This window comes from Rhinatrema bivittatum, chromosome 16 (genome assembly GCF_901001135.1).
Source record: "Rhinatrema bivittatum chromosome 16, aRhiBiv1.1, whole genome shotgun sequence".
NCBI lineage: Eukaryota > Metazoa > Chordata > Amphibia > Gymnophiona > Rhinatrematidae > Rhinatrema > Rhinatrema bivittatum.
Window position 1 is genome coordinate 1386486 of NC_042630.1, and position 24507 is coordinate 1410992.

Genomic DNA, 24507 nt, shown 5'->3' on the forward strand with positions numbered 1-24507 from the left:
GGGGTGAGGACAGCTTGTCAGGAGAGGGAGAGTTCTGCCTCACACATGGAGGAGGGGGTGAGGACAGCTTGTCAGGAGAGGGAGAGCTCTGCCTCACACATGGAGGAGGGGGTGAGGACAGCTTGTCAGGAGAGGGAGAGCTCTGCCTCACACATGGAGGAGGGGGTGAGGACAGCTTGTCAGGAGAGGGAGAGCTCTGCCTCACACATGGAGGAGGGGGTGAGGACAGCTTGTCAGGAGAAACTCTCATTGCTGATTTGGTTATAAAATATACAAAGAAGGTCAGGAGCTTAGAGTGGAGCAGATTTTATTAACAAATCACAGAAGAGCAAATGAAGCTCTGGGTAATTCTCTTCCTCTCTGAACCAAGGGTCCAGCCAAACAAGATTGCAACAGAGGCCCAATCAACCAACACAAGTCAGGAGCCCAATGATCTCCGAGGTCCTTATAAGATCAGAGGAGGGGGGTCTCCTGTGGGCACGGTTTTCATGGTCCTTATACTGTCAGAGGAAGGGTTTCCCTTCGATGCAGTCTCTGAGGTCCTTAGGGTGTCAGAGGAAAGGGGTCTCCCATGGGCAGGGTCTCCATGGTCCTTTTACTGCCAGAGAAGAGGGGTCTCCTGTGGGCAAGGTCTACATAGTCCTTATACTATCAGGAGAGGGGTCTCCCATGGACATGGTCTCCATGGTCCCTTATACTATCAGAGGAAGGGTCTCCCTTCAGTGCAGTCTCTGAGGACCTAAGGATGTCAAAGCAGAGGGTTCTTCTGTGGACACGGTCTTCATAGTCCTTATACTGTCAGAGGAGGGGTCTCCCTTTGGTGCAGTCTCTGAGGTCCTTAGGATGTCAGAGGAGAGGGGTCTCCTTTAGGCACAGTCTCCATGGTCCTTAGGATGTCAGAGGAGCGGGGTCTCTCAGGGGCACGGTCTCCATGGTCCTTCTACTGTCAGAGGAGGGGGTCTCCCTTCGGGGCAGTCTCTGAGGTCCTTAGGATGTCAGAGGTGAGGGGTCTCCCATGGACACAGTCTCCATGGCCCTTATACTGTCAGAGGTGAGGGGTCTCCTGTGGGCATGGCCTCCATGGTCCTTATACTGTCAGAGGTGAGGGGTCTCCTGTGGGCATGGTCTCCATGGTCCTTATACTGTCAGAGGTGAGGGGTCTCCTGTGGGCATGGTCTCCATGGTCCTCATACTGTTAGAGGTAAAGGGTTTCCTATGGGCATGGTCTCCATGGTCCTTATACTGTCAGAGGTGAGGGGTCTCCTGTGGGCACGGTCTCCATGGTCGTTATACTGTCAGAGGAGAGGGGTCTCCTGTGGGCATGGTCCTTATATTGTCAGAGGAGGGGTCTCCCTTTGATGCAGTTTCTGAGGTCCTTAGGATGTCAGAGGAGAGGGGTCTCCTGTGGGCATGGTTCTTAGGATGTCAGAGGAGGGGGTCTCCCTTCGGTGCAGTTTCTGAAGTCCTTAGGATGTCAGAGGAGAGGGATCTTTCTCCCATGGATACAGTCTCCATGGTCCTTAGGATGTCAGAGGTGAGGGGTCTCCTGTGGGCATGGTCCTTAGGATGTCAGAGGAGGGGGTCTCCCTTTGATGCAGTTTCTGAGGTCCTTAGGATGTCAGAGGAGAGGGATCTTTCTCCCTTGGGTAAGGTCTCCATGGTTCTTAGGATGTTAGAGGAGAGGGGTCTCCTGTGGGCATGGTCCTTAGGATGTCAGAGGAGAGGGGTCTCCTGTGGGCATGGTTCTTAGGATGTTAGAGGAGAGGGGTCTTTCTCCCGTGGGCACTGTCTCCATAGCTCTTATAGTATCAGAGGGAAGGGGGCCGTCTTGGCTGTAGGCTCTGAAGTCCTTTTAGCATCCCAGTGCTTCCCCTGCTTGTGCAGGCATTAAAGGCAGATTGTCCTTTAGAGTTCCTCTCGTGTGAACTGGGCATGCTCTGTGGATAAAACTCTCTCCTTCCTCCCTGGAGAGTTCTTGGTCTCATCTAGAGCTGGAGGTCGTGGAGATGTGTTGCCCTGCATCACCTCCTCATCCTTGGGAGATAAAACTTCCATCTCTGCCAGGAGTTCCTCAGCCTCCTTCCTCTCCTGAAAAATAAGTGAACATGTGAGAAGGATCACATGGGTCCTACTGGTCATACCCTGCCTCTAAGGTCCAGAGGTCAGAACTGTGGTAGGGGAGGTTCACATGGCTTCTACTGGCCACACCTTGCCTCTAGTGTCCACTGATCTGAACTGTGGTGGGGAAGGGTCACATGGTTCCTAGTGGCCATAGCCTCTCTCTAATGTCCAGCGGTCAGACTTATAGAATGGAAGGGTCATGTGGCTTCTACTGGCCACACCTTGCCTCTAGTTTTCAGCGGTGAGAACTGTAGCAAGAAGGGTCATGTGGCTTCTATGAGCCACACCTTGCCTGTAGTGTCCAGTGATCTGAACTGTGGTAGGGAAGGGTCACATGGCTCCTAGTGGCCACAGCCTCTCTCTAGCATGGAAGGGTCACGTGGCTTCTACTGGCCACACCTTACCTCTAGTGTTCAGCGGTGAGAACTGTAGTGGGAAGGGTCACGTAGCTTCTACGGGCCACACCTTGCCTCTAGTGTCCAGTGATCTGAACTGTGGTAGGGAAGGGTCACATGGCTCCTAGTGGCCACACCCTAACTCTAGTGTCCAGTGTTCAGTCATATAGCATGGAAGGGTCACGTGGCTTCTATTGGCCACACCTTGCCTCTAGTGTCCAGCAGTGAGAACTGTAGTGGGAAGGGTCACATGGCTCCTATTAGCCATATCCTGCCTCTTGAGTACAGAGGTCAGAATTGTAGCTGAGATTAGTCACGGAGTTCCTATGGAAGAGTCAGGGTTTGTCCTGTCTGTAGACTCTCCCAGCTGTGGAAGTGAGATTTGTCTTTACCTTTTCAGCGTATTCTGGCGAGTGCGTAAACCAAAGCACGATGGCACAGCGTCTGCCACTGGTCACGGCACGGACTCCATGAGGGTTTTCTGCGCCAGAGGTGAAGGCTGCCATTCTCCCACAGGTGGGGCGGACCTCTGCCTGAGAGAGAGAGGGGGAGGGGTGTGTATGATCCTGGAGTGCTAGTGTAGCACACATGCACATCACATGCTTCCCTGCGTACATGCTCATCACATGCTTCCCTGCGTACATGCTCTAGGCAGACTTTCTCTCCTTGCATTCAGTCAGAAGTGGTCACATTGTACATTTTAGGATTTCTGTTCCCAGAATGGAAATGGGGAAGAGTGGGAGATGGAGAAGGAAGCAGGAAGAGTTCAAGAGATGCTGGGCAGCCTTGGTTCGTGGGAGGGATGCAGGGATGGAGATGGCATGAGAAAGGGGAGGGATGTAGTAGATAGGGGTGAGACGCTGCAGGGTTGGGGTGCAGAAGATGGAGAGGGGTAGGAGGGGATCAGCAGATGGAGAGGAGAAGGGGGCTGTGGGTGAGGGGTGCAGGAGAGGTCTCAGCAGGGAGAAGGCTTACTCCCCCCCTTCCACCCAAAGGTTGCTGAGATTTCACTGATATTTGCATGCAGAGCTTATGGATTTGAATGTACGTCAGTAACCCCTGGATACTAATTCAGAGAGTCACGTCTTATAGATCCCCTTTCAGACCAAGGGGTAGAGATGTGGTAGTGGGACCTGCTCTGTTTGAAAGTTGGGGGGGAATAGGCTTCCGGAAAGAGGGAGGGGGCATGGTGTCTCATTGTTTTTGGGAAGGTGGGGAACAAACAGAGCAATGTAATTGTGCCTTGTCATATTCGAATGGATTTTCTTACTAATATACATATAGGCATGTGTGTATATCAGTGTGTATATGTGAACATAACAATGTAACATGGGGGTGTGTATATGTTCATACGGGAGTATATGTGGGAATGTGTATGTGTACAGAAGGGTGAGTATGTGCATATAAGGGTGTATACATGGGGGATACATAAGGGTGTATACATTGGGGTGTGTATGTAAGTATAAGAGTATATACATGGGGGTGTATATGTGTACATGGGGTGTGTATGTGTACATAAAGGTGTATACATGGGGGGTATCTTTATAACAGTCTGTGTGTATATAAGGGTGTATACATGGGGTGTATATGTGTACATGGGGGTGTGTATGTGTACATAAAGGTATATACATGGGGGTGTACCTTTATATCAGTCTGTGTGTATATAAGGGTGTATACATGGGGGTGTATATGTGTACATGGGGGTGTGTATGTGTACATAAAGGTGTATACATGGGGGTGTATCTTTATATCAGTGTGTGTGTATATAAGGGTGTATACATGGGGGTATATATGTGTACATGGGGGTGTGTATGTGTACATAAAGGTGTATTCATGGGGGGTGTATCTTTATATCAGTGTGTGTGTATATAAGGGTGTATACATGGGGGTATATATGTGTACATGGGGGTGTGTATGTGTACATAAAGGTGTATTCATGGGGGGTGTATCTTTATATCAGTGTGTGTGTATATAAGGGTGTATACATGGGGTGTATATGTGTACATGGGGGCGTGTATGTGTATATAAAGGTGTATACATGGGGGTGTATCTTTATATCAATCTGTGTGTATATAAGGGTGTATACATGGGGGTGTATATGTGTACATGGGGTGTGTATGCGTACATAAAGGTGTATACATGGGGGTGTATCTTTATATCAGTGTGTGTGTGTACAAGGGTGTATACATGGGGGTGTATATGTGTACATGAGGGTGTGTATATGTACATAAAGGTGTATACATGGGGGTGTATCTTTATATCAGTGTGTGTGTATATAAGGGTGTATACATGGGAGTGTATATGTGTACATGGGGGTGTGTATGTGTACATAAAGGTGTATACATGGGGGTGTATCTTTATATCAGTCTGTGTGTATATAAGGGTGTATACATGGGGGTGAGTATCTGTATATAAGGATGTGTATGTGAAGGTATATGTGTATATCATTGGTGTGTGTATACGAATATAAGGCTGTATACATGGGAGGTATATGTGCATAATAGAGTGAGTGTATCTAAGGGTATATACATGGGGGTATATTTATTTATTTATATACCGGTATTAGTGAGGACATCGAACCAGTTTACATTTGAACAACAGAAAGAAATTACATGTTAATGGGGAGTAACAACTGGGAAGGGGGGGTCACACAAGAGCAGAGTGGAAAGATAGCTTAAATTAAACAACAGGAGAGTAAATGCGTCATTAACAGAACAAAAGGAGCAGGGGGGGGGGGGAGGGGAAAAAGAGCAAATATTATGGGGAGGAGAAAGGGGCAAGAACTAGAAAAATAGACCTTTACGGGGCGTGAGGTAGGGAGGGGTTAGTCCAGGTAAGCTCGTTTGAATAACCATGTCTTTAACTTCTTTTTGAATCTGAATGTGCATGGTTCTAATCGTAAGCTAGGAGGCGGGGAGTTCAGAGTGAAGGGCCCGCAATAGAGAAGGCTCACTCGCGTGTGTATAAATGTATATAAGGTTAACCGGCACTTAGAGAAGAGAAGGCCATCGCGGAAAGATTAAATGATTTCTTTGCTTCAGTGTTTACTGAAGAGGATATTGGGGAGATACCCAGTTCCGGAGAAGGTTTTCATGGGTGATGATTCAGATGAACTGAACCAAATCACAGTGAAGCTGGAAGCTGTGTTAGGCCTGACTGACAATCTAAAGAGTAGTAAATCACCTGGACCGGATGGTATACACCCCAGGGTTCTGAAGGAACTAAAAAATGAAATTTCAGATTTATTAATAAACATTTATAACCTATCATTAAAATCATCCGATGTACCTGAAGATTTGGAAGATGGCCAATGCAACTCTGATATTTAAAAAGGGATCCAGGAAACTATAGACCAGTGAGCCTGACTTCAGTGCCGAGAAAAATCATGAAAACCTAACAAATATGCCTAACAAATCTGCTTCATTTTTTTGAAGGGGTGAATAAACATGTGGATAAAGGTGAACCGGTAGATGTAGTGTATTTGGTTTTTCAGAAGGCGTTTGACAAAGTTCCTCATGAGAGGCTTCTAAGAAAACTAAAAAGTCATGGGATAGGTGGCGATGTCCTTTCGTGGATTACAAACTGGCTAAAAGACAGGAAACAGAGAGTAGGATTAAATGGTCAATTTTCTCAGTGGAAAAGGGTAAACAGTGGAGTGCCTCAGGGATCTGTACTTGGACAGGTGCTTTACAATATATATATAAATGATCTGGAAAGGAATACGACGAGTGAGATAATCAAATTTGCGGATGATACAAAATTATTCAGAGTAGTTAAATCACAATCAGATTGTGATACATTACAGGAGAACCTTGTGAGACTGGAAGATTGGGCATCCAAATGGCAGATGAAATTTTATGTGGACAAGTGCAAGGTGATGCATATAGGGAAAATAACCCTTGCTGTAGTTACACGATGTTAGGTTCCATATTAGGAGTTACCACCCAGGAAAAAGATCTGGGCATCATAGTGGATAATACTTTAAAATCGTCGGCTCAGTGTGCTGCAGCAGTCAAAAAAGCAAATAGAATGTTAGGCATTATTAGGAAGGTAATGGTTAATAGAACGGAAAATGTCATAATGCCTCTGTATCGCTCCATGGTGAGACCGCACCTTGAATACTGTGTACAATTCTGGTGCCGCATCTCAAAAAATATATAATTGCGATGGAGAAGGTACAGAGACGGGCAACCAAAATGATAAGGGGAATGGAACAGCTCCCCTATGAGGAAAGACTAAAGAGGTTAGGACTTTTCAGCTTGGAGAAGAGACGGCTGAGGGGGGATATGATAGAGGTGTTTAAGATCATGAGAGGTCTAGAACGGGTAGATGTGACTCGGTTATTTACTCTTTCGGATAATAGAAAGACTAGGGGGCATTCCATGAAGTTAACAAGTAGCACATTTAAGACTAATCAGAGAAAATTCTTTTCACTCAACGCACAATTTAGCTTTGGAATTTGTTGCCAGAGGATGTGGTTAGTGCAGTTGGTGTAGCTGTGTTTAAAAAAGGATTGGATAAGTTCTTGGAGGAGAAGTCCATTACCTGCTATTAATCAAGTAGACTTATTCATTCATTTATTTATTTATTTTTCTATACCGACATTCGATTTCACATATCACATCGGTTTACATATAACATGATGTTTAAGGCCAGCCTTATAATGACATGATACATTGTAACAGATTAACTGCATAAATAGCTAATTCATATAACTGATTTCCAAAATAGTATTACAAGTATAATTTTCTTAAAAGAATATCTATTTAAACAGAGATAGGTTCTGACTTGAATTAACTATGTACAGGATTAGAGGGGGAACTGGAAGGGCTGGGGGGGGGGAGGGTGAACGGGGTGGTAGGAAATGATATTTGGCGGGAAGGGTGGCACTGGCGGAATTATTTATCTGGCGGGAATGCTTTTCGAAAGAGCCAGGTTTTGAGGTTCTTACGGAAGGTGGGTGTGGAGGGGTCGGTTCTGAGGGAGGGTGAGAGGTTGATCCAGAGGTGAGGACCTGCTATGGATGCGGCACGTTCTCTTGTGGAGACTCGACGTACTTCCTTGATGGAGGGGGTGGAGAGCAGGCCTGTATTGGTTGAGCGGAGATTTCTGGTGGGGTTGCAAGGGGTCAGAGGTCCTTGTAACCAGCTGGTTTTGTCATTGTGGATTGCTTTGTGTATAAGGGTTTTGTATTGAGATCGGAAAGGGACAGGCAACCAGTGGAGTTGTTTGAGTGCGGGTATAATGTGATCTGTTTTTTTCTTATTTGTTAGAGATCGTGCGGCTGCATTTTGAAGAAGCTGGAGGGGCTTGAGGGTAGATGCGGGGAGGCCTGTTAGGAGGGCGTTGCAATAGTCTATTTTGGTGAAAAGGAGGGATTGCAGTACTGTCCTGTAGTCTGGGGGGTGGCGTAGAGGTTGGAGTTTCTTAAGGATTTGGAGTTTGTAGGGAATAGCCACTGCTATCACTGGCATCAGTAGCATGGAATCTACTTAATGTTTGGGTACTTGCCAGGTACTGGTAACCTGGATTGACCACTGTTGGAAACAGGATGCTGGGCTTGATGGACCCTTGGTCTGACCCAGTATGGCAATTTCTTATGTTCTTATATTTTTATACGTGGGGGTGGGTATATGTATATAAGGGTGTATATATGGGGGTGTATGTGTATATCAGGATGTGTGTGTATATAAGAGTATATACATGGGGGTGTGTATATGTATTTAAGGGTATATACATGGGGTGTATGCGTATATCAGTGTGTATTTGTATATAAGGGTGTATATGTGGGAGGCATATGTATATCAGAGTGTGTGTATATAAGGGTGTATACATAGGTGTATATGTGTATAAAGGTGCATACATGGGGTGGTATATGTGTATATTAGGGTATGTGTGTATATACATTTGTATATGTGGGGGTGTGTATATGTATATAAGGGTCTATATGAGGGGGTATATGTGTATATTAGGCTGTGTGTGTATATGTGGGGGTGTATATGTATATAAGGGTGTATATATGGAAGTATATGTGTATATCAGGGTGTGTGTGTATATAAGGGTGTATATGTGGGAGTGTATATGTATATAAGGGTGTATATATGGGAGTATATGTGTATATCAGGGTGTGTGTATATAAGGGTGTATATGTGGGGGTGTGTATGTATATAATAAATAAACATACACATGGTTACTGTGACTCCAACATCACTCTAAGCTTCAACAGCAAGAGGAAATGTGGAAAAAAGGATTTGCACTCACAAAGACGGGAGTAGCTGGCTTGTTACGGCGGTTACCGTATTTCCACGCATATAACCCGCGGGTAATGTGCGTTTTTACCTACCCCGCATGCCCCCCGCGGGGTATAAACGTGGGCGGGTTATCCAGAAAAAATTTTACAACCAATAAAGTTTCCCGACTCTGAATAGGCTGCAGCTGAGAGGAGTCCGTCCTATCCCTGCGCCCGGCCGCTTCCTGATTGGTCGCGTGTTAAATCTAGGCCGCAGGCGGGTGGGCGCTTGTTCCAGGCGGCGGCGGGGGCGGGTGGACGCGCGTTAGTTCGAGACGGCCGGCGGGTGGTCGCGTGTTAAATCTAGGCCGGGTCGCACAGGCGCGCATTCATTCACTGCCGGTGGGGGCAGCCCCCACCGGCAGTGAATGAATGCGCGCCGAAAGCAGCTTGTTCCAGGCGGCGGTGGCGGGTGGACGCGCGTTAGTTCGAGGCGGGTGGTCGCGTGTTAAATCTAGGCCGGGTCGCTCAAGGCAATCTAGGCCGGGTCGCTCAAGGCAGTCACATGCCGTGACGTCACGGCATGTGACTGCCTTGAGCATCGAATCGCAGGGGTCGCATTCATTCACTGCCGGTGGGGGCTGGGGCAGCCCCCACCGGCAGTGAATGAATTCATTCATCCAGGCGGAGGAGCCGGCTGCTTTCAGCTGCCGCTTGCCGGCTGCTTTCGGCGCTCAAGGCAGTAGCGGCGAAAGCAGCCGGCTCCTCCGCCTGGATGAATGAATGCGACCCCTGCGATTCGATGCTCAAGGCAGTCACATGCCGTGACGTCACGGCATGTGACTGCCTTGAGCGACCCGGCCTAGATTGCCTTGAGCGACCCGGCCTAGATTTAACACGCGACCACCCGCCTCGAACTAACGCGCGTCCACCCGCCACCGCCGCCTGGAACAAGCTGCTTTCGGCGCGCATTCATTCACTGCCGGTGGGGGCTGCCCCCACCGGCAGTGAATGAATGCGCGCCTGTGCGACCCGGCCTAGATTTAACACGCGACCACCCGCCGGCCGTCTCGAACTAACGCGCGTCCACCCGCCCCCGCCTGGAACAAGCGCCCACCCGCCCGCGGCCTAGATTTAACACGCGACCACCCGGCTCCCGCCGCCCGCCTGGACCCACGCGGCCCTCCGACAGGTATTTAAAAATTTATTTTTTTTTTTTGAATTGCGGGTTATATGAGGAGGCGGGGTATATTAAAACTTTTTTTCATAAATCTTGAAAACCTGCGGGTTATGTGTGTGGGCGGGTTATATACGTGGGCGGGTTATTGTCGTGGAAATACGGTACTACCCCAAACCAAATATCCAAATTACTACCTCCACCTTCCTCTATTCCTGATGCCTTTCAACTAGCTTGATCACTCCATTCTTATACTTCACTTCAATGCATATCCAGCATAGTTCTCTGCTTCAACAGCAGGGGAAAAGAAAAACTGTTACTTCACACATCCAGCAGAGCTCTCTGCTTAAACGGCAGGGGAGAAGAAAAAAGGATTCACACTCACAAAGCGGGGAGTAGCTGGCTTGTTACGGCGGTTACTACCCCAAACCAAATGTGCCTGATACTTCACTTTCAATGCATATCCAGCATAGCTCTCTGCTTCAACGGCAGGGGAGAAGAAAAAAACTGATACCTCACGCATATCCAGCATAGCTCCCTGCTTCAACGGCAGGGGAGAAGATAAACAACCAATAAGGGCTGTATAACATAATCTGGGTAAAAACAAATAAGCATGGGTGTAGCTTGCTTATTGCGGCAGTTACTACCCCTACTACCTCTAACTACTCAAGCTAGATATTTCACTTGGATGCAGCTCCATCACCGCTCTCTACATTAATGGTGGGGGTGGAAGGGAATTAGAACCAAGAGCTAAGAGAAACAGATAAGTATGAGAGAAGAAATGAGGGAAGCTTGCTGGGCAGACTGGATGGGCCATTTGGTCTTCTTCTGCCGTCATTTCTATGTTTCTATGTTTCTATGTTTCTATAAGGATGTATAATTGGGGAGGTATATGTGTATATCAGGGTGTGTGTTTATATAAGGGTCTATACATGGGGGTGTGTATGTGTACATAAGGGTGTATATATGGGAGTATATGTGTATATCAGGGTGTGTGTGTATATAAGGGTTATATGTGGGAGTGTATATGTGTATAAGGGTGTATATATGGGAGTATATGTGTATATCAGTGTGTGTATATAAGGGTGTATATGTGGGGGGGTGTATGTATATAAGGGTGTATAATTGGGGAGGTATATGTGTATATCAGGGTGTGTGTTTATATAAGGGTCTATACATGGGGGTGTGTATGTGTACATAAGGGTCTATATATGGGAGTATATGTGTATATCATTGTGTGTGTGTATATAAGGGTGTAAACATTGGTGTGTGTATACATATATAAGGGTGAAGATATGGGGTAGTGTATGTGTATATCAGGGTGTGTGTATATAAAGGTGAATACATGGGGGTGTATGTGTCTATCAGTGTGAGTTTGTATATAAGAGTATATTTGGGGGGTGTATATGTATTTAATTTATGTATTTAATTTATGTATACATGGGGCATATGTGTATATCAGTGTGTGTATATGTATATAAATGTGTATACGTGGGAGGTGTATGTTTATATCAGGCTGTATGTGTATATAAGGGTGTATACATGGGGTGGTACATGTGTATATAAGGGTGTATACGTGGGGGTATATTTATATGGGGGTGTATGTGTATATCAGAGGGGGTGTATACATGGGGGGTGTTTATGTATACAAGGGTGTATACTTGGGGAGGTGTATGTGTATATCAGGGTGTGTGTGTATATTAGGGTGTATACTTGGGGAGGTGTATGTGTATAGCAGGGTGTGTGTGTATAAGGGTGTATACTTGGGGAGGTGTATGTGTATATCAGGGTGTGTGTGTATATAAGGGTGTGTACTTGGGGAGGTGTATGTGTATAGCAGGGTGTGTGTGTGTATAAGGGTGTATACTTGGGGAGATATATGTGTATATCAGGGTGTGTGTGTATATAAGGGTGTATACTTGGGGAGGTGTATGTGTAAATCACAGTGTGTGTGTATATAAGAGCCTATACATGGAGGTATGTATGTGTACATAAGGGTGTATATGTGGGAGTATATATGCATATCATTGTGTATGTGTATTTAAGTCTGTACACATAGGTGTGTGTCAATATGTATATAAGGGTATATATATGGGGAGGTGTATGTAAGTATGTATACATGGCAGTGTGCGTATATATATATATATATATATATATATATATATATATATAAGGGTGTATATGTGAGGGTGTTTATCAGGGTGTGTATATGTATATTAGGGTGTATACATGGGGGTGTGTATATGTATATAAGAGTGTATGAGCGGGTGTATGAATATAAGGGTTTGTACTTCTTATGGCCTTGGGAGTGCTTCTCACATTTTTAATTTCCTTTTTGGTTTAGTGAATTATGACATGGACATTATTAAAGTCTGAGCGCCATCACAGCTTATTGAAGTTTATTCGGTTATTTTGTTTTCTTCTCTCCAAGAAAATCTTTAGCCGGGGCAGTATTGCCACATGGCTTTGTTGTGTGCACACCAGAACAGGAGTGGAGCTCGCTCTTAAGCCAGGCTTTGGCGAGTATGTCGTCGGGGTTAGATTGCAGGGATTCATTTCTTGTGTCTTGGATGTTTTCTCTGGTCACTGATCATGTGTTTAGTTAATGTTTTGTTACTGCATCTCTACAGACTCTGCTCCTCTTCCACGACTTCCCCTCTATGAGGGCTTACTCCTTACCTTACCTTATTTCTTATGAAAAACTATTAGAACAATTGTTGTGGGTTACTGTGTTGTTCAACACAGGAAACCTGTAATACCAGGACAAGTGTCTGAAAGGTGGAATATAAATCTAATGAATGAAAGAATTAATTAATAAGTTTAGATAATTCAAGGTGTTACTTTTGCTCTCTTACATACTGACTCGTCATGTAAACAGGATATGATGTCACAGCTCCCCCTAATCCCTAAAGAAGGAAGTGATGTCATACACTCACAGTCACCGTGCTGGCGTCCAGATCCGTGAAGAACAGGTCTCCACCCTCAAAGTCGTCGTTGAGATATAAAACTCCGCTGTGGAAAGAAGGAGAGAAAGCCACCGAGTTACCACAAACTGCCCAGGCTGGACGAGGGTCCTGACTCCTCATCTCCCAGATTCACTGTGCCAGCATCACTTTCAGTAGAGTGCACGCCCCATCACCCTGCAGTCCTAGACCTCCCCCCCCCAGCAGTGTGTGACATCCTGTGTCCCCTCACTGGCACGAGCGCCTCACGTACCTGTAATCTCTATGAACATATGCAGGGGGCTCTTTCCAGCACTCTCGTCCCTCGGGGTCTAGGATACAGTTGTCTGCATGAACAGGGTGACTCAGATCCACACGACCTTCCTGCTTTCCTAGATGGGGACATGCACATATAGGGAGTGACGGCACCAGCAGCGAGAAATAAAGAGCAAGAGATTCACACACAGAATGGGGTGGCGGAGAAGAAAAAGAGAGACACACGTAAGCCCATGGCGGTTGCAGGGAGGGAGGTGGAGAAGGAAAGAGAGAGATGATGATGGGGATTGGAAAGGGGAAGAGGGGAGCAGAGACAGGAACAGCGGGAGCTCTGTCACACAGAGAGTTCACCTGCTGCTCTCAGTCTGTACCTTTCACTGCCGTGCGACAAACCAGCTGCGTGAAGGAGATATGCAGGGGTTTCTCTGTGCGGAAGTATGAGCCCACAATCCTCTGGGACCTCTCGCCGGCATCAAAAAAGAGGCGTACCCCAGGCGTCTCGCCTGCTAACTGCCCCAAGGGAGAAAAGCCAAGCCGGTCAGGAATCTGGCAAGCCATGAAATGCCACACTTCCTGCCCTACTCGCTGTACCGTACCTTGACTGCTTTCAGCACTGTGAGACTTTGGAAGTGTTCATGGGGTGTGTGAGGGGAGCGCCTCCTCTGGAAACCCTCCCCTGAGCTTGCTGGCATCCCAGCAAGCTGCAGAATCTCCTGGCACTCCGACCACGTCAGCACCCCATCCAGGACCACACGGTGGGTCCCATTCAGCTGCTGGGAATCCAGGGTTATGGTAGGGCCCTCAAAGGGCAGGGGACCTGCCATGAACAGATCAAAACAAAACAATCATTTGGAGACAAATCACTTGCATGCAGAAATTAGCTGTAAACCAGGGTTTTAGGAAATTGTTCTCTTCCCTGCCTGATAGGGTAAATTAAATTACTGTTCAGCAGTTGACTTCAAAAGGAGAAATGGACATTTGACAGCTTTCTGAAATCCTTTTTGAAATCAGGGATGCAAATGGATGAGACTGACATTTTTTTTTTAAACAAAAGCTGTAATTAACTGTATTTATACCAGTCTGTTAAATGGTTTGATTCTGGGAAAACCTTCTGTTTCACATCAGGGGGGCACTTTTGACTGGAAGTCAGTGCTGTATTATTTACTAGACAACAGATACACATAGTGGACATTACTGGAAAGGCATGATACTAGAATTTATGCTAAATTATATTTGAAGAGATGGATGAAATATCCTTGCATCAGACATATGATTTTATATAGAATAGAAAGGGAATATTTCTTTTAGTAAGAGTTTCTCCATGAGGCAAGTTGATCACTGGACCTACTGGAGCACTGGAAATGTCTCCTATGCATTAGCCACTGCTTTTTCATCCATATGGATTGCAGACAAGTTAATCTAAAGAGTTCAAAAATCATGAGAGATTTAACTGAAAATTTATGCTAATATTCTGGCCAAAATTTAAAGGGAATTTTGAATTTTTCCACAAGTGAACTGAACTGAGATTTAGTGGGGTTAGTAGATTTTTGTTATAATTTATGAACAGCTGATTTTTAAATTTTCAATGCTAATAAATCCTTATTTTACTATAATGCCAATTGCTTCTGTTTCTGATAGAATATAAGAATCCAAATGTACTGTGTAGAGAAGAACATAAGAACATAAGAAAATGCCATACTGGGTCAGACCGAGGGTCCATCAAGCCCAGCATCCTGTTTCCAACAGAGGCCAAACCAGGCCACAAGAACCTGGCAATTACCCAAACGTTAAATAGATCCCAAGCTACTATTTCTTATTAATTAATAGCAGTTATTGGACTTCTCCTCTAGGAACTTTTTTGAACCCAGTTACACTAACTGCCGTAACCACATCCTCTGGCAATGAATTCCAGAGCTTAATGATGCGTCGTGTGAAAAAGAAATTTCTCTGATTTGTTTTAAATGACTGATTCACATCTACCCGTTCTAGACCTCTCATGATCTTAAACACCTCTATCATATCCCCCCTCAGTCGTCTCTTCTCCAAGTTGAAAAGTCCTAACCTCTTCAGCCTTTCCTCATAGGGGAGCTGTTCCATTCCCCTTTATCATTTTGGTTGCCCTTCTCTATACCTTCTCCAGTGCATCTATATCTTTTTGAGATGCGGCGACCAGAATTGCACAATGCATGCACTGCTTTTGTTTGCATTGTATGTTTATTTATTTTATCTTGTTTTTATTTTCTACTTCAGCTTCTCTTCCCCACCCCTGGGAGTCCCTTTTCCTGTGTGAGTGCCCATCCTAAGTCCCACAGCTGAGAAGTAGGAGGTGGGTACTTGCCAGGTTCTTATGGCCTGGATTGGCCTCTGTTGGAAACAGGATGCTGGGCTTGATGGACCCTTGGTCTGACCCAGTATGGCATGTTCTTATGTTCTTAACCTTTAAAAGGCTCAGAGCACTGGAGTTTCTGTTCCCCGGGCACTTTTAAACACATTTATCTTTCGATACGTGGAAGAGGCTGACTCCTTGCAAATAGAGAGGGAGAGAGATCTTGACACAGACCCCCTGAGGGGTCCCGAGATGCTGGCTGAGTGAGCGGACGCACCACCGACGGCTCCGAGGACCCCCCTCAGCTCACCTCTCTGCGCGTCTGCAGCTGCCTTCTTCTCTTCCTCTTCCTGCTCCTTTTTCCTTCTCCTCTGCTTCTCTACCCTGCGGAAGGAGCAAACATGAGAAGGGCAGAAACGCTGCCCACCCCAACCATGACAAGCAGGAGGGGATAAATCCTACCTCATCCTCTCCCTTATATCCTGCGGGACGCTCTCCTCGGGAGTCCAGGAATCCTAACCGTGCAGAAAAAGAGATTTTCAGGGGCTGGGAGGAACAGCACTGGAAGCAGACAGAGGGGCTGCAGTTACCCCACACTCACTCACAGGGTCTTCAAAGCTGACGTCCAAGCTCTCCATGGCGTTAAAAAGCAGGGCCTTCTCGCTGAGGGAGCGCTGGATGTAGAGGCGCAGCTGCTGCAAGAGACACAGCAGAGTCAGCAGATTGATCCGCCACGCAGCGGAGAGGGGGAGGGGAAAAGGCAGGGGGTACCTCTCGGGCTTGAACCCTCGTTTCCTCTCCGAATCGCTCCCTGTATTGTTGAAGCTTTGCTGCCGCAGTGTTGTCTCGGGGGTAGAAGAGCAGGTAAGTCAGAATAGTCTCAATGGCGGCCTCCCCGTCAGCGACTACGCGAGACAAGCGAGGCACTGGTCACTGCACTGACCCACTCTCATCCTAGCAAGCTACAATCAAAATAAAGCTGCTCCCGAGGAAGGTTCCTGAGACCCCTGCTCCTCACACCGGCTCCCACTCGGTTTCTCCTCCGTCCCTTTCCCCAGCCCGGGTCCTAGCCCATTTCACTTCTCAGTGGGGTCCCAGTCCCTGTCCTACCCCTGGATCTCTGCCCCAGCCCCACTTCAGCTATTGATAGGGGTCTCCGTCTCCCCTCTTCAGCCCCTCCACGCCGTTTGCCCCCCACATTTCTCCAGCTAGCGAGTCCCAGACCTCTCACGATTCCTTGACACAGGGTCCCAGACCCGCCCCTGACTTACCTTCGGCATAAGCAGAATGCAGTAAATGGAAGTGAGAGGGGATGAAATCATGGACGGGAGACTTCTGTCCCGGCTTTGTTGCAACGTCTCGCACACAGGACTGTCTGCACTTCAGAACCTGTATGTACCACTCTGAAAAAAACAAACAGAGAGAAAAGGACAAGTAGTTCATACAAATTGTTGCATTTATTGGAGAATGTGTGTTTAAACAATGTTTGTCTGGTAAACGGAGTGTTCCTGAGTATATCACACCGGTGTGATATGTATTTTATACAGGAACGTCGGTTTATAAAAACTAAAAATAAATAAATAAATATAAAGGATAGTTTTTCTAACACTGGGATGAAGTTCTGGGAGAAGGAAGTCCTGGGTATGAAGGACAGTGCCCTTAACACTGGGAAGGGGTGCTGGGAGATGGGTCATGTCCTGGGTGTGAAGGGAAGTGCTCCTAACACTGGGTGGGGTGCTGGGAGATGGGTCATGTCCTGGGTATGAAGGGAAGTGCTCCTAACACTGGGTGGGGTGCTGGGAGATGGAATGAGTCCTGGGTATGTAGGACAGTGCTCATAACACTGGGTGGAGTGCTGGGAAATGGAATGGGTCCTGGGTATGTAGGACAGTGCTCCTAACACTGGGTGGGGTGCTGGGAGATGGAATGAGTCCTGGGTATGAAGGACAGTGTTCCTAACACTGGGCTGGGGTGCTGGGAGATGGGTCATGTCCTGGGTATGAAGGGAAGTGCTCCTAACACTGGGTGGGGTGCTGGGAGATGGAATGAGTCCTGGGTATGTAGGACAGTGCTCATAACCACTGGGTGGAGTGCTGGGAAATGGAATGGGTCCTGGGTATGTAGGACAGTGCTCCTAACACTGGGTGGGGTGCTGGGAGATGGAATGAGTCCTGGGTATGAAGGACAGTGTTCCTAACACTGGGCTGGGGTGCTGGGAGATGGGTCATGTCCTGGGTATGAAGGACAGTGCTCCTAACACTGGGTGGAGTGCTGGGAGATGGGTCATGTCCTTGGTATGAAGGGAAGTGCTCCTAACACTGGGTGAGGTGCTGGGAGATGGAATAAGTCCTGGGTATGAAGTACAGTGCTCCTAACTCTGGGCTGGGGTGCTGGGAGATGGAATGAGTCCTGGGTATGTAGGACAGTGCTCCTAACTCTGGGCTGGAGTGCTGGGAGATGGAATGAGTCCTGGGTATGTAGGACAGTGCTCCTAACACTGGGTGGGGTGCTGGGAGATGGAATGGGTCCTGGGTATGTAGGACAGTGCTGCTAACACTGGGTGGGGTGCAGGGAGATGGAATGAGTCCTGGGTATGTAGGACAGCGCTCCTAACACTGGGTGGGGTGCTGGGAGATGGAATGAGTCCTGGGTATGAAGGACAGTGCTCCTAACACTGGGTGGAGTGCTGGGAAATGGAATGGGTCCTGGGTATGTAGGACAGTGCTGCTAACACTGGGTGGGGTGCTGGGAGATGGAATGAGTCCTGGGTATGAAGGACAGTGCTCCTAACTCTGGGTGGAGTGCTGGGAGATGGAATGAGTCCTGGGTATGAAGGACAGTGCTCCTAACACTGGGTGGAGTGCTGGGAGATGGAATGGGTCCTGGGTATATAGGACAGTGCTCCTAACACTGGGTGGAGTGCTGGGAAATGGAATGGGTCCTGGGTATGTAGGGACACTGCTCCTAACACTGGGTGGAGTGCTGGGAAATGGAATGGGTCCTGGGTATGTAGGACAGTGCTCCTAACACTGGGTGGGGTGCTGGGAGATGGAATGGGTCCTGGGTATGTAGGACAGTGCTCCTAACACTGGGTGGAGTGCTGGGAAATGGAATGGGTCCTGGGTATGTAGGACAGTGCTCCTAACACTGGGTGGGGTGCTGGGAGATGGAATGGGTCCTGGGTATGAAGGACAGTGCTCCTAACACTGGGTGGAGTGCTGGGAAATGGAATGGGTCCTGGGTATGTAGGACAGTGCTCCTAACACTGGGTGGAGTGCTGGGAAATGGAATGGGTCCTGGGTATGTAGGACAGTGCTCCTAACACTGGGTGGAGTGCTGGGAGATGGAATGGGTCCTGGGTATGAAGGACAGTGCTCCTAACACTGGGTGGAGTGTGGGAAATGGAATGGGTCCTGGGTATGTAGGACAGTGCTCCTAACACTGGGTGGGGTGCTGGGAGATGGAATGAGTCCTGGGTATGAAGGACAGTGCTCCTAACTCTGGGTGGAGTGCTGGGAGATGGAATGAGTCCTGGGAATGAAGGACAGTGCTCCTAACACTGGGTGGAGTGCTGGGAGATGGAATGGGTCCTGGGTATATAGGACAGTGCTCCTAACACTGGGTGGAGTGCTGGGAGATGGAATGAGTCCTGGGTATGAAGGACAGTGCTCCTAACACTGGGTGGAGTGCTGGGAGATGGAATGGGTCCTGGGTATATAGGACAGTGCTCCTAACACTGGGTGGAGTGCTGGGAGATGGAATGAGTCCTGGGTATGAAGGACAGTGCTCCTAACACTGGGTGGAGTGCTGGGAAATGGAATGGGTCCTGGGTATGTAGGACAGTGCTGCTAACACTGGGTGGGGTGCTGGGAGATGGAATGAGTCCTGGGTATATAGGACAGTGCTGCTAACACTGGGTGGGGTGCTGGGACATGGAATGGGTCCTGGGTATATAGGACAGTGCTGCTAACACTGGGTGGGGTGCTGGGAGATGGAATGGGTCCTGGGTATGTAGGACAGTGCTGCTAACACTGGGTGGAGTGCTGGGAGATGGAATGAGTCCTGGGTATGTAGGACAGGGTTCCTAACTCTGGGTGGGGTGCTGGGAAATGGAATGGGTCCTATGTATGTAGGACAGTGCTGCTAACACTGGGTGGGGTGCTGGGAGATGGAATGGGTCCTGGGTATGTAGGACAGTGCTCTTGACACTATTACCTGCTATGACTTCGTAGAGCTCCTGGTGCACCCCTGTGTGTCTCTCTTCCTCCTGTCTCCCCTCACACAGTGCCTGACACTCCTCCAGAGTCTCTAATGCCTCCTTCAGTGATGTCTCCAGCCTCACAATTGCCTGTGTGTAGTTTTTGAGGCTGTAATGAGCCACGCCCTGCTCATATGCCTCCTGCAATGTAAAGTCATATAATAGCACTGACATGCTCTGATTTGCCAAAATTTACCAGGGACCCCCACCTATCCCGTCATTAATTCACATAAGAACATAAGAACCCCTAAGAGTCACACCCCCTGAGAGACACACACCCCTAACAGTAACACCCCTGTCAGAGACACACAGCCCTAACATTGATACTCCCTTTCAGAGACACACCCCATAAGTCACACTCCCTATCAGTCACACCTCTATCAGAGACACACCCCTAACAGTCATACCCCCTGAGAGACACACAGCCCTAACATTGATACTCCCTTTCAGAGACACACCTCTAAAGTTAAACTCCTGTCAGAGGCACACCCCTAACAGTCACACCCCCTATGTCACACCCCTGTCATAGATGCCCTTTAACAGTGAAACTCGCTGACAGAAGCACAGCCCTTAACAGTAGTACACCCCTGTGACACACATCCCTGTCAGATATAAGAACATAAGAACATAAGAAAATGCCATACTGGGTCAGACCAAGGGTCCATCAAGCCCAGCATCCTGTTTCCAACAGGGGCCAATCCAGGCCATAAGAACCTGGCAAGTACCCAAGCACTATATACACTTCCTTGTAGTCACAGGTCATCTGTGACACTTCCTTCCCTGCTCCCCGCATCAGAGAGACACCCCCCCCCCCCTCAATAGTCATGCCCCCTGTCAGAGACACATCCTCTGCAGCTTCCCTAAGAGGAGAGACTAAAGAGGTTAGAGCTGTTCAGCTTGGAGAAGAGACGACTGAGGGGGGATATGATAGAGGTGTTTTAAAATCATGAGAGGTCTAGAACGGGTAGATGTGACTCGGTTATTTACTCTTTCGGATAATAGAAAGACTAGGGGGACACTCCATGAAGTTAGCATGGGGCACATTTAAAACTAATCGGAGAAAGTTCTTTTTCACTCAATGCACAATTAAACTCTGGAGTTTGTTGCCAGAGGATGTGGTTAGTGCAGTTAGTGTAGCTGTGTTTAAAAAAGGATTGGATAAGTTCTTGGAGGAGAAGTCCATTACCTGCTATTAAGTTCACTTAGAGAATAGCCACTGCCATTAGCAATGGTTACATGGAATAGACTTAGTGTTTGGGTACTTGCCAGGTTCTTATGGCCTGGATTGGCCACTGTTGGAAACAGGATGCTGGGCTTGATGGACCCTTGGTCTGACCCAGTATGGCATGTTCTTATGTTCTTAGGTCATCCCCCCATCGCATCAGTCACACGGCCATCGAAGTCATGTACTCTGTCACCCACCCACCCCCTTACTACTCACCCCTGCCCCACCTCCTTACTGACAGCCTTCTCATGGATTAAGCCCGCACCCCAGCTGTCTCTCCCTCTCTCCCCCTCCCCTCTCCCCTGCCACGCCACCCTCTCTCAGACCCCAGGCTCACCCAGTGGGGCAGGGCCTCCAGGTCCTGTATCCGGTCCCAGCGGACCCCTTGTACATTGCGGTACTTCCCCAAGTCTTCGCGGATCTGAGCGTGTTCAGGGTTTGCCACGAAGAAGGTGTGAGCAGCTGCCAATGCCGCGTCCATCTGTCCCAACTGGGAAATGCAGGGGGCAGGAGAGGGGACAGTCAGCAAGTCTGTCCCTGCCCCTGAGAGCTTACTAACACATGATAAAGGGTGAAATTCGTGTTCATAGGGAAAGGAGGCCAGGAGACATTGCTACAAGCTGAGAGACAGTTCCCGAGTTCTGGTGCTGGTCCAGACTGTGTACAGAGGCAGCCCAAGCATGATGCCTGGGGGCAGGGGTCAATACTGCAATACGGGGACCAGCTGTGTAAAGGGCAGGCAGAAAGGTGGACAGACAGCTAGCGGAGAGTTTAGCTTGGGGCTGAGGACTACTGCCATCACCTCCTCCTCCCTGCACATCTGGAGGAGGGAGCAGAGGGGGCTGCTGGGGAGGAGCTCTGTCTTATTTTGGGGACTGGGTGTGGAATTTTCTGAGAAATTCCAGTACAGACCAGTGCAGCTCCCGAGAACCAGAAGCAGCCGTGCATTCCCCCTGCACCGTGCAACATGCAAAGAGAGAAGAGGAAAATCACAGACTTCCCACAAAAGAAGGAGCAGGAAAACCTGTGTCTAATCCTGGGGGAAAGAGGAGAAACAGCAGTGAGAGCAGCAGAGTCTGTGGGATCCTGCCCCCGGGCCAGAACCAGGATCTGAGCAGAGACAATCCGGACCGGCACCAGAACCTGGATCTGAGCAGAGACAATCCAGACCAGAACTGGGATCTGAGCAGAGACAATCCGGACCAGCACCAGAACTAGGATCTGAGCAGAGAGAATCTGGACCAGAACTGGGATCTGAGAAGAGACAATCCGGACCGGCACCAGAACCTGGATCTGAGCAGAGACAATCCGGACCAGCACCAGAACCCGGGAACTGAGCAGAGACAATCTGGACCAGCATCAGAACCTGGGATCCAAACAGAGACAATCTGGACCAGCACCAGAACCTGGGATCTGAGCAGAGACAATCCGGACCAGCACCAGAACCCAGGAACTGCCTGTGGGATTTCTCTCCTGCACTTTGTATTCCTGTCACTTTGGTGACAGAGGCACAGATTGTTAGGCCAGGAAAGGTTTTAAGGATTTAAATTCTGAGAAAAGTTTATTAACGTCTCTCATCCACCACTTTCTGCTGCTTCCTTTGCACCCTCACCCTCCCTGCCTGACACCCTTACACCCCCAAGACCTTCTCTGAATCCCCTGTACCCAGACACCTCCTGACCCCCCCCCCGATACTGTCTACCCCTGATATTCCCCCACACATCCTACAATGCTGTGAACCCCGATACCCCACTTCTTCCAATGCCCCCTCCCTCCTCTTACCTTGAAATAAAACTGCTTGCAGGAAATTATAGGGTTCCCTCTCTTGGAACTCCCTGCGGACAGCCCTGGACACCCGGTGCCGAGATGGGGGCCCCAGCTGCAGCCTCTCACAGTGCTCCAGGCACTCAGCCCTCTGCAGCACCGAATCCATGAAGCCCAGGTCTCCCTGCCAGGGCCTGAAGCCCGCTTCTGTCTGACACTGAGCCCGGCATGACACCTTCACCTCCCGCAGCAGGGAATAACTGTGCAGGGCCCGCTGCAGGTACTCCCGGCTCTGGGACCAGTCTCCCTGGAAGAAAGCATGCACTCCCACGTTGTAGAGCAGGTCATAGGGCTGCAGCCAGCTCCGCTCAGCCAGGCTGGAGCAGGGCCCAGGGGAGAGAAGCATGGGGGCAAGGAAGAGGAGCCAGCAAGGCAGGGAAGCCATGACTGCAGAGGAGAGGGGAGGGCAAGAGGGAAGGAGGAGAAGGGAGGGATTAGTAAAGGGAGAAGGAAGGGGAGGAAGCAGGAAAGGAGAGGGGTGGGTGAGAACCTCACCCAATCGAGAAACAGGGACCACAGACCAGAAACAAAACTGAACCAGAAACCCTGAGAAGTCACAGACTCTGCAGGCAGTGCAGCTCCCGAGAGCCAGAAGCAGCCGTGCATTCCCCCTGCACTGTGTAAAGGGCAAAGAGAGAAGAGGAAAATCACAGACTTCCCACAAAAGAAGGAGCAGGAAAACCTGCGTCTAATCCTGGGGAAAGAGGAGAAACAGCAGTGAGAGCAGCAGAGTCTGTGGGATCCTGCCCCCGGGCCAGAACCAGGATCTGAGCAGAGACTATCCGGACCGGCACCAGAACCGGGATCTGAGTAGAGACAATCCGGACCAGCACCAGAACCGGGATCTGAGCAGAGACAATCCGGACCAGCACCAGAACCCGGGAACTGAGCAGAGACAATACGGACCAGCACCAGAACCTGGATCTGAGCAGAGACAATTCAGACCAACACCAGAACCTGGATCTGAGCAGGACAATCCGGACCAGCACCAGAATCTGGGATCTGAGCAGAGATGATCCGGACCAGTACCAGAACCCGGGATCTGAGCAGAGATGATCCGGGCCAGTACCAGGATCCGGGATCTGAGCAGAGATGATCTGGACCAGTACCAGAACCTGGGCACTGTCTCTGGGATTTCTCTGCTACACTTTGCAAATGAGATTCAGATACTTTACTGACTCGAGAATTGTACGAGTGTAGCCAAACTCAGAAGGTAACAGGGAATTGGACTCAACAGCAAGCAACAAGGGTCCTGACTTTGACGGTGTAGGAAACTGATAAGTATGGGGGTGACTTGTACGGCATGGCAGAAACTTCCCTGAGCTTCCTGGGCAGGCTGGATGGACCGTTGGCCTTTTCTGCCCTCAGTTCTCTGTTTCTATGTTATGTTAAGAGAAAAATAAAAAAGGATAATAACTCAAGTCCTGCAGCAAGAGTCTGGGGTTCCGGGGCTGGTCCTTTTTCAGAGGCTTAGGTCCAGAGCTGTGCAGAACTGGGTTTCCCCTCACCTGGCAGGGGGCAGAGAGCCAGAGAATCAGGGTTCAGATGCTCTGTAGCCACTCCACCTACCACTGCCTCAGGCACAGCTTAGCAGGAGAGTCCTCTGGATAAATACCCGAGAGCCTGAAGGTAACTCGCCCTCAGCCCCTGCAAGCTGGAGATCTTTGAGGGTGGAGACAGGTCCCTGGATAAGTGTGTGGGGAGGGGAGAGATAAGGCTCCCCCCCCCCAGCTG

General features: G+C 48.8%; 1 protein-coding gene across 1 annotated transcript; it reads right to left on the reverse strand.

The window, feature by feature from the left end:
- Positions 1 to 943: 943 nt before the first annotated feature.
- P3H3 (prolyl 3-hydroxylase 3) lies at positions 944 to 23202 on the reverse strand. Its single transcript, XM_029581023.1, is given in 15 exon segments — positions 944 to 2088; positions 2909 to 3049; positions 12859 to 12934; positions 13139 to 13256; positions 13512 to 13650; positions 13737 to 13957; positions 15777 to 15850; positions 15929 to 15981; positions 16072 to 16161; positions 16238 to 16371; positions 16738 to 16869; positions 19682 to 19865; positions 21287 to 21439; positions 22732 to 22746; positions 22748 to 23202. Coding segments are annotated over 15 exon segments (2124 nt in total). The 5' UTR covers positions 23159 to 23202; the 3' UTR covers positions 944 to 1905.
- Between the last annotated feature and the right edge of the window lie 1305 nt (positions 23203 to 24507).